Source organism: Thunnus albacares, chromosome 6, assembly GCF_914725855.1.
Source record: "Thunnus albacares chromosome 6, fThuAlb1.1, whole genome shotgun sequence".
NCBI lineage: Eukaryota > Metazoa > Chordata > Actinopteri > Scombriformes > Scombridae > Thunnus > Thunnus albacares.
The window spans coordinates 90157-105000 of NC_058111.1; the positions used below are offsets into that span (position 1 = coordinate 90157).

Here is a 14844-nt window from a genome sequence, read left to right on the forward strand (position 1 = left end):
TGCGGAGAGGATGAAAAATCAACAGTCAGCTCTGGTCAGGGTACCGAGAAATAAGCAGCAGTATTCCTTAAGTGATGACAGAGAGTCCATTTTGTGCAACAGGAAATTCATGGTTTGCTATCCCAGAACTTGTTGAGAGAGAATTTGATGCCACTAAAGGTTCTAATGCACAAAAAGTAAACATCAGACTCAGGGAGAAGTACTCTGGGATGAGTAAGAAAGCTGTTCAACAAGCAGTGGATTTATCCAGACAGTGCCAGTTGCTGAGAGCAAAATTACCAAACAGGCTACCTTTGAAGCCAATTACAGCTGAACAGGTTCAGGAAAGACACCAAATAGACCTACTTGACATGACAGGATGGAAAGCTACACATGAGAGAACAATCTACAAAGCCTTTAATTTTCAGTAGTTTTGAGAAATGTTTTGTTTTCATTATTTCAAAGATTTAACGACGTGTATGTATGTTCAAAATACATATGCTGGCTTACAATATGCAGATATCTTTTATTTACATGGTTCAAACATAGCATATTATTGGGTTTAGTGAGGATAAATAATATCCAGTTGTTATAGACCTCTTGTTACTAAAGCAATACTTTGTGTTGTTTACCTGTAAATATTGTAATTGCTGAGCAAATTCATATGCTTGTGTGCATACACAGTCTAAATATGCAAGAAAATAAAGGACAAGAATATGTGGGAAGAAAATGTCATTGGCTGGTAAAGACATTTAGAGTTAGCAGCTGGTATAAGCTGCAGATTTTGATTATATCAGTGGTTTATTACATTTGAGGGAAGTTGCTACAATTTTGAAGACTGATGATTTTCGCCTTCTCGCAAATGTAACAAATCCCTGCAGACGTGATAGTTATTATGTTTACGTACATGGTAGGCAACTGCTATTATGTTTGTGGGAAACTTATACAAATGGGATTATTACATCAAAAGATGCAGAATTGTATTACGTTCGAGGTTTATTACATTTTTGGGATGGTGTTATGTTTGCAGGTCTAACAGAGGTTATTATAGGGAAACATCTAAAGATGCAAAATGCATAACTACATGTTTCTACTTAATTTCATGTTGATATTAGATGAAACCAACACCAAGAGGTGTGATTACCTGGAAACACACCTGGTAGTTCATATAAGGATTTGCTTTGAAGTTTGATGAGTAAAGTACGTCTATATATATATAATTCTTGAACTTTTCATCAGCAGTATCACATGTTGTGTTAAGTTAAAATTGGTAGGGTTAGGCCTACCAGGTGTGTTTCCAGTTAATCTCTGTGTCTCTGGGTGTTGGTGTAATCCAACATCACCATGAAATGAAAAAGTAGAAATGTGTAATTATGCATTTGGCAGCACTGATTCATGGCTATTACACAGAAACTACCAGGAGTGTTTACAGGTAATAAATCACAGTGTTAAAAGAATTTTTACAGTTTTATCTAAAAACAAAGGAATCTTTGGAACATGAGGTAGGAGTAACTTCAGCACATTGAAATGGTAATTACCAGATGTGACTTCCAAGAATTGTCATGTGATTTGGAAGGTCTTATGCTGGTAGTAGTCCATGACATTTTGAAAATATGAACCATTTTACCTAATTATTATGAGGTTACTACCACATTTATGTCACCATATTACCATTTTAAATAAAAATATGCTAAAACGTCATTATTAGCAGGTTACCATATTCACTGAAATGTTATTGTGCCATTACTTTATAATTCTGCCTCATTGTTCAGCACATAATTACCCCTTTGTTACAAAATGTAAGTCTAATATTACCAAGTTATATCCATTGCTGATACCAAGCTATTACTTGTTAGTTACCATTATATTACATTATTATTACCTAGTTATGGAAATATTACCCCACTATTACCTTGTTATTACCAAGCTGGAATGTAAAGTATAACCAGTATTTGTTCTGTTCATGTTTAATCTTCAGACATCATGTCCTCTTAGTTGTGTATGACCTACCGATCAACATGAGGCTGGTCTGTCATTCAACATTCTTCTGATAACAGTTTATCAGTAACATTTTAAAACACTAAAACCAGACTTGAGGATGTAGCTAGCAGCAAGAAAACACCATCTGCACCTGGTGTCAACCTAAGATCTGCTTCTAATCACTTCTGATCACATGTCCAGTCTAACCTTAAGGTGCAGCTGAAGCGTTTCTCTCTACCACACAGCCTTCTCTGCATGCTGAGCTAATGAGCAGGACATGCTGCAGGTCTGTTACAGCTCTCACCTCTGAGTCCCAGGCAGCCCTGCGCTCCTGGAGGACCATCAGCACCGGCCTCACCAGGAACACCTGCAGGACCTGGCCGACCTCTGGGACCTGTGGGGCCCATCACACCTGATGGACAGACAGCCAGGTGGAAAGACAGACAGGATTAGGGTTGTAATTAATAATAATAACAACAACAACAACAACAACAACAACAATAATAATAATACAAAAATATTTATTAATATAGCTAAAATTATTTCAAAAATATAAAATACAACAAAAGATAATAAAACAAATAGTAAAATCAATAAAAAGTCTAAAATAGTGACTTTTTAAAAGTGCCTTAAAAGAAGACAACATGTTAGCTTCCCTGATCTCTGGCAGGTCGTTCCACAGTTGAGTGACCCGAACAGAAAAGGCTCCATCACCTTTAGTCACATTTATTCTTTAGATTTGACTGAGGAATGACCCACCCCAAGATCTCAGGTTCGTAGCAGGTCAGGAGGTCAGATATAGTATATAAAGGAGCTAACCAGCTACAAGCCTTAAGAGTGATCATTAACATGTTTAAATCCAATCTGAGATGGACTGGGAACCACTGAAGTGTGATGTGTTCCCTCCTGTTGGAGCTGTTGATGAGTCAGTTAAAACACCACCTAAATGGAATCAGTGAACTCTAGTCTCTAACTGGCTGGATGTTGGTGAATTTCACAGACTGATCTCTGAATGAGGTGGGATCACTGTAAGACAACACGTAAAGTCCTGACCCTCCTGACCCCCCTGACCCTTCCAATTTTAACTCCGTTCTGACCACTTTACAGGATGAATGTTATAGCCTGGCTATATCGCAAATCTGTCTGCTGTTTTGTTCCTGTGTTTTGTGGGCCTGTGTTTCTGTGAGAGGGTGTGGTCTGTGCCTGCAGGATCTTTGGAGTATGTGTTTAGGTGTCTCCGTCCGATTGGCTGGTTCAGTTGGTTCGGACTGGGGAGTGTCTGCTGCTGATTGGTCCAGACATATCACCCTGCCTGTTAAAATGGCCATGATTCCAACAGTCTGGTAGCAGCAATTTGTTCTCTTCTCGGTTTGTTCTTACAACTTTTGTAAATAAAAATCTAGCATTTATTTTCTTTGTGAATCGCACTTAAGGGGTGAGCTGAAATTTTCTTTTGCAATGTTTTCTCCTGTTTTTGTTTTATCCTAGGCAGTTTGGTTCAGTACATGTCTTTGTTTGTTGATTTGTTTCACCTGATTAATCAGCCCTTCTTGTGGACATAGATTCCTTTGTTTGTTGCTTTGGCCTTCGTTCACCCTGAACACTATTGCTTCAGTTTATATTCAGTTGTTTTCACTTTTGTAAATATATAAATAAACTGTTTTACATTTAATGCAACGTTTGTGTTGTGACTTTGGTTTGGGGTATAAAGACTGAGGTCCAGATGGGTGTCTGTACCTGATGGACCCGTGTCTCCCTGGTGGCCTAGATCTCCTTTGCATCCTTTCTCCCCCTGAGCCCCAACGAAACCTGGGCGTCCCGGATCCCCCCGAGGTCCAGATGGGCCTGAGAGAGGAAACAGGAACAAACAATGTTCATTGCCACATCTGTTTCTGTCAGAGATACCAGACTCTCTTACTGTTACAAAAAAATCCAGAACCAGAAAGTCACCTGGGGGCCCTGAGTGTCCAGGAGGCCCCCTGTCCCCGGCTGGACCAGGACAACTCACAGACTGTCCTTTATCACCTGAAACATGAACACAAAGTTAACAGCAGTGAGAGCAAAGCATCACTGTCTCTCTGTTGGAGAGATGCTAAAATGAATGTTTCTGTCTCACCTTTGGGTCCAGGACATCCTTGGTGTCCGGGCTCACCGAACTTACCAGGACATCCCAGGCCACCCTGCAGCCACAGACACATAGAGATCAACATTTCTAAACATGAAAGGTTGTTAAAACCTCAAAGCTAAAGCTACATTCAGCACTTATACAGGTGCGGCGAGCAGCTTCATTTCAGGGTTGGATTGTTTTATCTGGGACTTTTTTCTTGAGGTATCTCTCTGTTAGTGTCTGTACCTGTTTGGTGATTTCCTGGCACCAAACCAACAGGTTTGCACCAAGATGTTTAACCTTTTCCACTCAGCTGCTGAACTACAGTGACTACCTGCATAAATTGCCAGAAAGCAAACCTCCCAAAGTTTCTAGAGAAAGTGTCAGAAACACTCCAGCTGCTACAGAGCAGAATCTCTTTGAAGTCAGTAAAAATTTAAACATTTTCGTCTAAAATAAAAATGTATTTTCAGTGTAAATAACTGCCTGTGTGTTTGTCTGTAGAAGAGGAGGGCAGTGTGGGGCTGTAAACTAAACACCAGTGAATACCTGCCTCACATATGGAGAAGACAGCACACAGTCTGATTCATGAAAAGGTCCGTGCAGATTTTCAAGAAGGACATTTCGAGACTTTATATTTCTGTAAACATGAAGTCTTCCAACTAATGACAAAACCACAAGAAAGACAGAGAGAGATGACTAGTGGACACTGGTGTCCCAACAAGTTAATAAGGTTAAATGTAGTTCAGATGTATTAATTATCCTTTTTATTTATTGTTTTGCTGGATGCTTAATATTTGTGTGTCTTGAAATTGAAACTGGTACCTTCAAACACTCTGTGCTCTTTTAGTTCCCAAACACCCCCTGTTCTTTTAGTTCCCAAACAAACCCTGTTCTTTTAGTTCCCAAACAAACCGTGTTCTTTTAGTTCCCAAACAAACTGTGTTCTTTTAGTTCCCAAACAAACCGTGTTCCTTTAGTTCCCAAACACCTCCTGTTCTTTTAGTTCCCAAACAAACTCTGTTCTTTTAGTTCCCAAACAAACCATGTTCTTTTAGTTCCCAAACAAACTGTGTTCTTTTAGTTCCCAAACACCCCCTGTTCTTCTAGTTCCCAAACAAACTGTGCTCTTTTAGTTCTCAAACACACCCTGTTCTTTTAGTTCCCAAACAAACCATGTTCTTTTAGTTCCCAAACAAACTGTACTCTTTTAGTTTTCAAACACCTCCTGTTCTTTTAGTTCCCAAACAAACCATGTTCTTCTAGTTCCCAAACAAACTGTACTCTTTTAGTTCTCAAACACCCCCTGTTCTTTTAGTTCCCAAACAAACTGTGCTCTTTTAGTTCCCAAACACCCCCTGTTCTTTTAGTTCCCAAACAAACCATATTCTTTTAGTTCCCAAACAAACTGTGTTCTTTTAGTTCCCAAACACCTCCTGTTCTTTTAGTTCCCAAACAAACTGTGTTCTTTTAGTTCCCAAACAAACTGTGCTCGTTTAGTTCCCAAACACCCCCTGTTCTTTTAGTTCCCAAACAAACCATGTTCTTCTAGTTCCCAAACAAACTGTACTCTTTTAGTTCTCAAACACCCCCTGTTCTTTTAGTTCCCAAACAAACCGTGTTCTTTTAGTTCCCAAACACCTCCTGTTCTTTTAGTTCCCAAACAAACTGTGCTCTTTTAGTTCCCAAACACCCCCTGTTCTTTTAGTTCCCAAACAAACCATATTCTTTTAGTTCCCAAAAAAACTGTGTTCTTTTAGTTCCCAAACAAACCGTGTTCTTTAAATTCCCAAACAAACCATGTTCTTTTAGTTCCCAAACAAACCATGTTCTTTTAGTTCCCAAACAAACCGTGTTCTTTTAGTTCCCAAACACCTCCTGTTCTTTTAGTTCCCAAACAAACTGTGCTCTTTTAGTTCCCAAACACCCCCTGTTCTTTTAGTTCTCAAGCACTCTCAAGCACTTGCCCGGTGCCTGTCAGCTCAGGATGTTCTCAGACTGATGTTAGATGTTAAAGACTCTTCTGTTACTTTAAAACTTAACAGTTAGTTATTTAGACTGAAAACACATCTTTATTTTAGACAAAATGTTTAAACTTCTTGACTTCAAAGATTTTCTGCTCGGTTTTTGTAGCAGCTGAAGTGTTTCTGACATTTTCACCAGAAACTTTGGGAGGTTTCCTTTCTGGCAGTTTATGCAGGTAGTCACTGTGGTTCTGGAGCTGAGTGGAAGAGGTTAAAGGCGGTGAGAAGAGCTCATATGATTGGTTGTTATTGAAGCTTACTGTGACGGCCCTTAGATTTCTTCATGTGTTCTGGATGACTGTGAAATTGATCTTACAGGATCTCCTGTCTCGCCAGGGAAGCCGATAAGTCCTGGAGGTCCTAGACGTCCAGCTGATCCAGGAGGCCCCGGTTTGCCGTAGGACCCAGAGGGTCCTGGGGGTCCAACGATGCCTGGGGGCCCGCTGACGCCCGTACAGCCTGGCTTACCAGCAGCACCACGCAAACCTTTATTTCCTGCAGAGACAGCAGCTTTTTGATGTTGGAAAGCTTCACACTGCAGGAGGAGTCACAGCAGAGCACCATGGGAAATCAGGGTCAACAGACACAGTTTGTTTCCTTTCCCACGGTACCTGAATGTAGCACTGTACTTGAATGCAGCTGCACTGTACCTGAATGCAGTACTGAACCCTTTAACTTCCTGTCTGACACCACATCCTGACAGATGGTCTCTATGTTAACAGAGTCATGGTAGCACTGACCTCGGGGTCCGGGGAAGCCATTGAGGCCGGAAGGGCCCTGTTTTCCTTTCTCGCCTTTGATGGGGACACACCGGGTGTCTCCTGGAGGCCCCGGTTCCCCTCTACAGCCTGCAGGGACACACGGAGACTTTCAACTAGATGTTCAGCACACTGCAGTGGTGATACTGTTGTTATGTACAGTTATAAACTAATGTTGTTATAAATGAATGTTGTTGAATTGAAAAAGGAGGTTGGGATTCTCAGTGGAGTGCTAAACCCAAAATCAGTGAGCATGTTCCAAAAAATATGAATAGGAAACATATATCAAATTTCCAACTCAAGGAGAACAAAATACTAACATTTCACTCGTCTATTCAGGTCACGTCAAAATAGAAAAACACTTGCTTGTTTCGGCACAGATCCTTCTTTAGAGCGTTTGAAGTATACAGGTTAAATCCAGTCATATAAGGACAGAGTTAATACACAGCTGAGAGTTGGACCCAATTATTTAGGAGCCAATCACTGTTCTTATCCCATGGTTCTAGATACAGGGACCTATCACATGGATGTGGTTAAATCTGATTTCAACCCCATTACATACAACATAAAGATTCGGCACAGTTGATTAAGTTCCTCAAATGAAGTGGCCATCGTGATTGTATTTGTTCACTTTTAGATCGGAGCAACTTGAAATTGAGAAAACTGAATTGGAAAAAGGAGGGTGCACTTCAAAGATGGGATTCTCAATGGAGTGGGAAACCCAAGATCTGAACGTCATGATGCCTACATGAGGAGGTGATGATGAAGAAACTGGAACAGAGAGAATTTTTTTGGATATACACACTCAATACTATGACACCAAATGGACTTAATGATGACTACAGCTTAAAATGCTTTTAAAACTAGGACTGTTTGTAATCTGTCCCTTTATTGCCATCTAGTGTAGGTTCATAATAGTGTATCAATTATGACCAGAAACAGTGTTTTATGAATCTTCATGTTGTATGTAATGGGGTTTAAATCAGATTTAACTACATACATGTGATAGGTCCCTGTATCTAGAACCATGGGATAGGAAAAGTGATTGGTTCCTAAATGATTGGGTCCAACTCTCAGCTGTGTATTAACTCTGCCCTTATATAACTGGATTGAACCTGTATACTTCAAACGCTCTGAAGAACGTTCTGTGCCAAAACACGTAAGCGTTTTTCTTTTTGTGATGTGAATCAAATAAACAAGTGAAATGTTAGTATTTTGTCCTCCTTGAGTTGTAAATTTGAGATGTGCTAACTTTCCTTTTTTTTCATTAATGTTGTTATATCCTAATGTTGTTATAAATAGTGATATATACTAATGTTATAAGCTGTTATGTACTAATGTTGTTATAAACTAATTTTGCCACTAACCTGCAGTAATACTGTAGTAGTACTACAGTAAGTAGTAGTAATACTGCCATACTACTACAGTACAGTACTACAGTAACCTGCAGTAATGCTGTAGTACTATAGTAAGCAGTAATAATACTGCAGTGCTACAGTAACCTGCAATACTGTAGTAGTATTACAGTAACCTGCAGTTAATACTGTAGTAGTACTATAGTAACATTATTAATACTATAGTATTACTACAGTAACCTGCTATAATACTGCAGTTGTACTATAGTAACCAGTAGTAATAGTGTAGTACTAACGAAACCTGCGGTAATACTGTAGTAGTGCTATAGTAACCTGCAGTAATACTGCAGTCGAGTACTACAGTAACTAGTATCACTCAGTGTTTACCTTTCTCTCCTTTCAGCCCTTCACATCCTGCGGCTCCATCCCGTCCTTGGAACCCTCTCTCCCCCCTCCCGCCTGGGACTCCAGGGGCCCCACTCCTTCCTGGGGCCCCTGGACCTCCGTCCCTGCCTGTAGGCCCCATCAGACCTGGAACACACCGTGAGTACAGTGAGTTTAGTGAGTAAGGTGTAGTAGAGTGTAGTATCAGTGCAGTGTAGTACAGTGTTGTACAGTATAATCGAGTGTAGTACGCTGTAGTACGGTGTAGTGCAGTGTAGTAGAGTGTGGTACGGTGCAATGTAGTGTTGTGTAGAACTGTGTAATGTAGTGTAGTACGGTGTAGTGGGGTGTAGTACAGTGAGTACTGTTTAGTGTGGTGTAGTACAGTGCAGTACGGTGTAGTGGGGTGTAGTACAGTGAGTACTGTTTGGTGTGGTGTAGTACAGTGCAGTACGGCGTAGTGGGGTATAGTACAGTGAGTACAGTGTAGAGCAGTGTAGTGTAGTGTAGTACGGCGTAGTGGGGTATAGTACAGTGTAGAGCAGTGTAGTACAGCATAGTGGGGTGTAATACAGTAAGTACAGTGTAGTGCAGTGTAGTGCAGTGTAGTGCAGTGTAGTGCGGCCTAGTGGGGTGTGATACAGTGAGTGCAGTGTAGTGCAGTGTAGTGCAGTGTAGTGCGGCCTAGTGGGGTGTGATACAGTGAGTGCAGTGTAGTGCAGTGTAGTGCAGTGTAGTACGGCCTAGTGGGGTGTGATACAGTGAGTACAGTGTAGTGCAGTGTAGAGCAGTGTAGTACGACATAGTGGGGTGTGATACAGTGAGTACAGTGTAGTGCAGTGTAGAGCAGTGTAGTACGACAAAGTGGGGTGTGATACAGTGAGTACAGTGTAGTGCAGTGTAGTGCAGTGTAGTACGGAATAGTGGGGTGTAATACAGTGAGTACAGTGTAGTGCAGTGTAGAGCAGTGTAGTATGGCCTAGTGGGGTGTAATACAGTAAGTACAGTGTAGTACAGTGTAGTGCAGTGTGGTGCGGCCTAGTGGGGTGTGATACAGTGAGTGCAGTGTAGTGCAGTGTAGTACGGCATAGTGGGGTGTAATACAGTAAGTACAGTGTAGTGCAGTGTAGTACGGCCTAGTGGGGTGTGATACAGTGAGTACAGTGTAGTGCAGTGTAGAGCAGTGTAGTACGGCCTAGTGGGGTGTAATACAGTAAGTACAGTGTAGTGCAGTGTAATGCGGCCTCGTGGGGTGTAATACAGTAAGTGCAGTGTAGTGTAGTGTAGTACGGCCTAGTGGGGTGTGATACAGTGAGTACAGTGTAGTGCAGTGTAGAGCAGTGTAGTACAGCATAGTGGGGTGTGATACAGTGAGTACAGTGTAGTGCAGTGTAGTGCAGTGTAGTACGGAATAGTGGGGTGTAATACAGTGAGTACAGTGTAGTGCAGTGTAGAGCAGTGTAGTATGGCCTAGTGGGGTGTAATACAGTAAGTACAGTGTAGTACAGTGTAGTGCAGTGTGGTGCGGCCTAGTGGGGTGTGATACAGTGAGTGCAGTGTAGTGCAGTGTAGTACGGCATAGTGGGGTGTAATACAGTAAGTACAGTGTAGTGCAGTGTAGTGCAGTGTAGTACGGCCTAGTGGGGTGTGATACAGTGAGTACAGTGTAGTGCAGTGTAGAGCAGTGTAGTACGGCCTAGTGGGGTGTAATACAGTAAGTACAGTGTAGTGCAGTGTAATGCGGCCTCGTGGGGTGTAATACAGTAAGTGCAGTGTAGTGTAGTGTAGTACGGCCTAGTGGGGTGTGATACAGTGAGTACAGTGTAGTGCAGTGTAGAGCAGTGTAGTACAGCATAGTGGGGTGTGATACAGTGAGTACAGTGTAGTGCAGTGTAGTACGGCCTAGTGGGGTGTAATACAGTAAGTACAGTGTAGTGCAGTGTAGTGCAGTGTAGTACGGCCTAGTGGGGTGTGATACAGTAAGTACAGTGTAGTGCAGTGTAGTGCAGTGTAGTACGGCCTAGTGGGGTGTGATACAGTGAGTACAGTGTAGTGCAGTGTAGAGCAGTGTAGTACAGCATAGTGGGGTGTGATACAGTGAGTACAGTGTAGTGCAGTGTAGTACGGCCTAGTGGGGTGTGATACAGTGAGTACAGTGTAGTGCAGTGTAGAGCAGTGTAGTACAGCATAGTGGGGTGTGATACAGTGAGTACAGTGTAGTGCAGTGTAGTACGGCCTAGTGGGGTGTAATACAGTAAGTACAGTGTAGTGCAGTGTAGTGCAGTGTAGTACGGCCTAGTGGGGTGTGATACAGTAAGTACAGTGTAGTGCAGTGTAGTACGGCCTAGTGGGGTGTGATACAGTGAGTACAGTGTAGTGCAGTGTAGAGCAGTGTAGTACAGCATAGTGGGGTGTGATACAGTGAGTACAGTGTAGTGCAGTGTAGTACGGCCTAGTGGGGTGTGATACAGTGAGTGCAGTGTAGTGCAGTGTAGTGCAGTGTAGTACAGCATAGTGGGGTGTGATACAGTGAGTACAGTGTAGAGCAGTGTAGTACAGCATAGTGGGGTGTGATACAGTGAGTGCAGTGTAGGGCAGTGTCGTATGGCATAGTGGGGTGTGATACAGTGAGTACGGTGTGGTGCAGTGTAGAGCAGTGTAGTACGACATAGTGGGGTGTGATACAGTGAGTACAGTGTAGTGCAGTGTAGAGCAGTGTAGTACGACATAGTGGGGTGTGATACAGTGAGTACGGTGTGGTGCAGTGTAGCATGGTGTAGTATGGCATAGTAGGATGTAATGCAGTGAGTACAGTGAGTACAGTGTAGTGCAGTGTAGTACGACATAGTGGGGTGTGATACAGTGAGTGCAGTGTAGTGCAGTGTAGTACAACATAGTGGACTGTGATACAGTGAGTGCAGTGTAGTGCAGTGTAGTAGGGTGTAGTGGGGTATAGTACAGTGAGTATAGTGTAATGCAGTGTAGTACGACATAGTGGGGTGTGATACAGTGAGTTCAGTGTAGTGCAATGTAGTGCGGTATAGTACGGTGTAGTGCAGTGTAGTGCAGTGTAGTATGACATAGTGGGGTGTAATACAGTGAGTAAAGTGTAGTGCAGTGTAGTGTGGTGTAGTACAGCATAGTGGGGTGTGATACCGTGAGTACAGTGTAGTATAGTGTAGTGCAGTGTAGTGCGGTGTAGGATGGTGTGGTACAGTAAGTGCAATGGAGCTCACCTTTCTCACCGTCTGGCCCTGGCAGTCCAGAGTCTCCCACGGAGCCAGAGGGGCCCTGAAGTCCTGTGTACCCAGGAAACCCCGGAGAGCCCGGTTTACCAGCAGGGCCTTGGGGGCCAAAACCTGGAGGGCCTGGCTCCCCCTTGTCACCCTTCTCCCCCAGAAACCCTGAGCAGGAACAAGTCACAAAACTTCTTCTAGAAAGTTTTACTGAAGACTATTACATACAAGTATTCAGATGTAGTGAAGTGAAGTGAAGTGAAGTGAAGTGAAGTGAAGTGAATCAGAATCAGTTTTGTATGTTTGTAGTATGTTTCTGTATACGAGGAGCACCTTTAGGAGTCAGAGTTTACCTGGGCGTCCAATGGGTCCCGGGGGGCCAGAGAGACCCTTGGAACCAGGTTTTCCTGCATCACAGCGGTCTGGTGTGGGCCCTGGGGGACCAGGTATGCCTGGGGCCCCATCCTGTCCTCTCTGGCCCTTGGCCCCAGGGCCTCCAGGCAGACCTGGGACTCCTGGACAATTACAGCAAATAATTTAAGTTGTGCTTCTTTTGTTTGATCTTTAAGGATCTTTGAATTAAATTAAATGAAATTACAGAAATAGACTCTGAACAAGTTCACAGACGTGAGACATGAGTTCAATAATTCACCTGGGAATCCTTCATTGCCGGGGGGGCCAGGGACCCCTTTAGGTCCCTGAGAGCCCATTGACCCTGGGAAGCCGATGGGTCCAGAGGGCCCAACATCAGAGTCTCCAGCTGGTCCCCTCAATCCAGGAGAACCTGGTAGCCCAGGAGAGCCTGGTGTACACAGGGTCAAACATACTGTCAATCTTTTTATCAACCTAGGTCTATAAGGTTATATAATAGGTGTTTAAGGTTATTTAATGGGTTAATAATGTTATTTAATACGTCTGTAATGTTACATAATAGGTCTATAAGGTTATATAAGGTCATAAAATAGTTCTATAAGATTATACAATAGGTCCATAATGTAATTTAATAGGTCTATATGGTCTATAACATTATTTGACTGGTCAGAATGTGTTGGTGAAGTGATTATAACAGTATTTCAATTTCAATTAGTATAATATCAGAACAGAAGCTGCGTGAATGTGAAAAAACATGTTACTACAATATTTTTTTCATCCAGAACACAGAGCTGGAAACTCATCAAGTCAGTTGCACTGTTACACAATTTTCCATGATGTGGGATTTTTATTATGTAACAAGCTAATTATTCCAAATCATGTTTTGATAAAATATGTGTTAAATTACACAGTTGGGTTCTAATTTATATCAATAAATCAGATTACAGACCAACAGAATATATATTATGTAGATACATGTATATACTGTAGGAGGACAGCTTGTTTGTTTTGAACTTTTCTGAACTAATATTTTTATTTCTGAGAAAGGAAGACAGTTTTCCTCTTCTCAGAAATATCATCTTCTCCAGATGGCTAACTAAATTATCACCTGAACTAAAAGCATAAATGACCTTTGTGGTCATTTGAACCAGAGAAATAGGACCAAATGACTCCACACAAACAGGACCTCTGGACTGTTAAGACATGAAAGTCTTTTTTAACACTGGAGAGTCTGGATTCTTTCATGAACTGCATTCAAACTGTTTAACATTTTTGCATTTACTACAACTATTAGCCAAATTATATTTTGATAGTTAAATTAGACAAGGAGCCATATTGAATGTTTTTATATTATGAAGTAAGAGTTATGTTGAAAATTTAATCAAGTCACTACCAAAAATGTTATGTTTTCAGTCACCTAATTGTTACTTTAATTTTTATTTCGCTACGGTACTCGATTGTTTGATAAGTCAGATTAATGAAGGTTGAATATCTATATATCATGAGATGAGCATTAATTTGAATGTCTAATGTTTGGTATGTTTTCCTGAAAGGTTTGACAATATGCTGCTGTCTACAATGTTGACAGGAAGGATTTAATCAGCCATAGTGACCTGAAGTGTGTGTGATTATGTGTGTAAACTTGAAATAAGCCACTCCTTTCCAAAATTACAAGCTGCCATCTCAAGTCAAGGTATCAGCCACACCTTAGAAGTCCCAAAGAAAATTAATATTCATTAGAACTTTGGCATGAAAAACATTTCAACACACCCAAGACTTCAGAAACCAATAAAAAGCCAAAAGGCATCTCCCGTGCCTTTAGGCTGGCCCTCAACAGGTTCTTGAACTTTTTATTTACCTCAAGTTTTCTTTAGACGTCTGTTATAAATCTCATTTTTCTACCTAAAGCATGTACGCATTTTAATTCTTTATTGTAAAGTTCAGTCATTTTTGCTTTTACAATTTTTAACAAGAAACCTTGCATTTTAACGTGTAGTATTTTCCTTTTGAAATTTATCCGACCAAAGTAATTACTCCAGCCAACTAAAGAGTTGGAGCAGCCAGAGTAAATTTCAGCAACGATCATACAAAGCTAAGAAAGCCTTGATTCAACACCAGCTTATGTTGCTTTAAAACAGAGAGAGAGCAACACATTGGACGGGATCTCTGGTTGTCTACCAAAAGCCAGACATGGACTGAAATAACACCTGGAAAGCCACCCAGGCCCTACAACCAAATCAGTCAATCAATCAATCAATCAATCAATCACTAGCTTGGAGAGACTCTTTTCACAGCATTGCCTGAGAGCTCAGCTGACATCGAAGACTTCACAGCACAGTCTGAAACAAACCACTGCATTCATCAAGACTCATCCATAGCACGGCCCAAGCCAAGCTGCACCAGTTATCCAAGCCTTCACTGCTGCAGCTAACTACAGCGACCAATGCAACGCCGGACCTGCCGAGACGACATCTCTGCAGTGACAAATCTTCAGCACAGTAAGGCATAACATGGTTTTGTGATCAAGGTTGATGTCAGATAAAATAAAATAATAAATATTTCATTCGATAAGCTGAAGCCTTCTTAGCATTTCCCTTTGCTATAACATTAAGTTAGGTTCAAGTCACACACTTTGAGACACTAACCCAG

The 14844-nt window shown here is 41.7% G+C and overlaps 1 protein-coding gene across 1 annotated transcript in view; it reads right to left on the reverse strand.

The window, feature by feature from the left end:
* col4a4 (collagen, type IV, alpha 4) overlaps positions 1-14844 on the reverse strand; it is an 88522-nt gene that overhangs the window by 22171 nt on the left and 51507 nt on the right. The window contains exons 29-38 of the mRNA XM_044353777.1: positions 12476-12625; positions 12177-12338; positions 11824-11991; positions 8591-8734; positions 6831-6938; positions 6407-6585; positions 4076-4139; positions 3910-3984; positions 3697-3804; positions 2264-2371 (exon numbers count right to left, since the gene is read on the reverse strand). Of these exons, the coding sequence (XP_044209712.1) occupies positions 2264-2371; positions 3697-3804; positions 3910-3984; positions 4076-4139; positions 6407-6585; positions 6831-6938; positions 8591-8734; positions 11824-11991; positions 12177-12338; positions 12476-12625 (1266 nt within the window). The remainder of the gene's footprint in view (positions 1-2263; positions 2372-3696; positions 3805-3909; positions 3985-4075; positions 4140-6406; positions 6586-6830; positions 6939-8590; positions 8735-11823; positions 11992-12176; positions 12339-12475; positions 12626-14844) is intronic.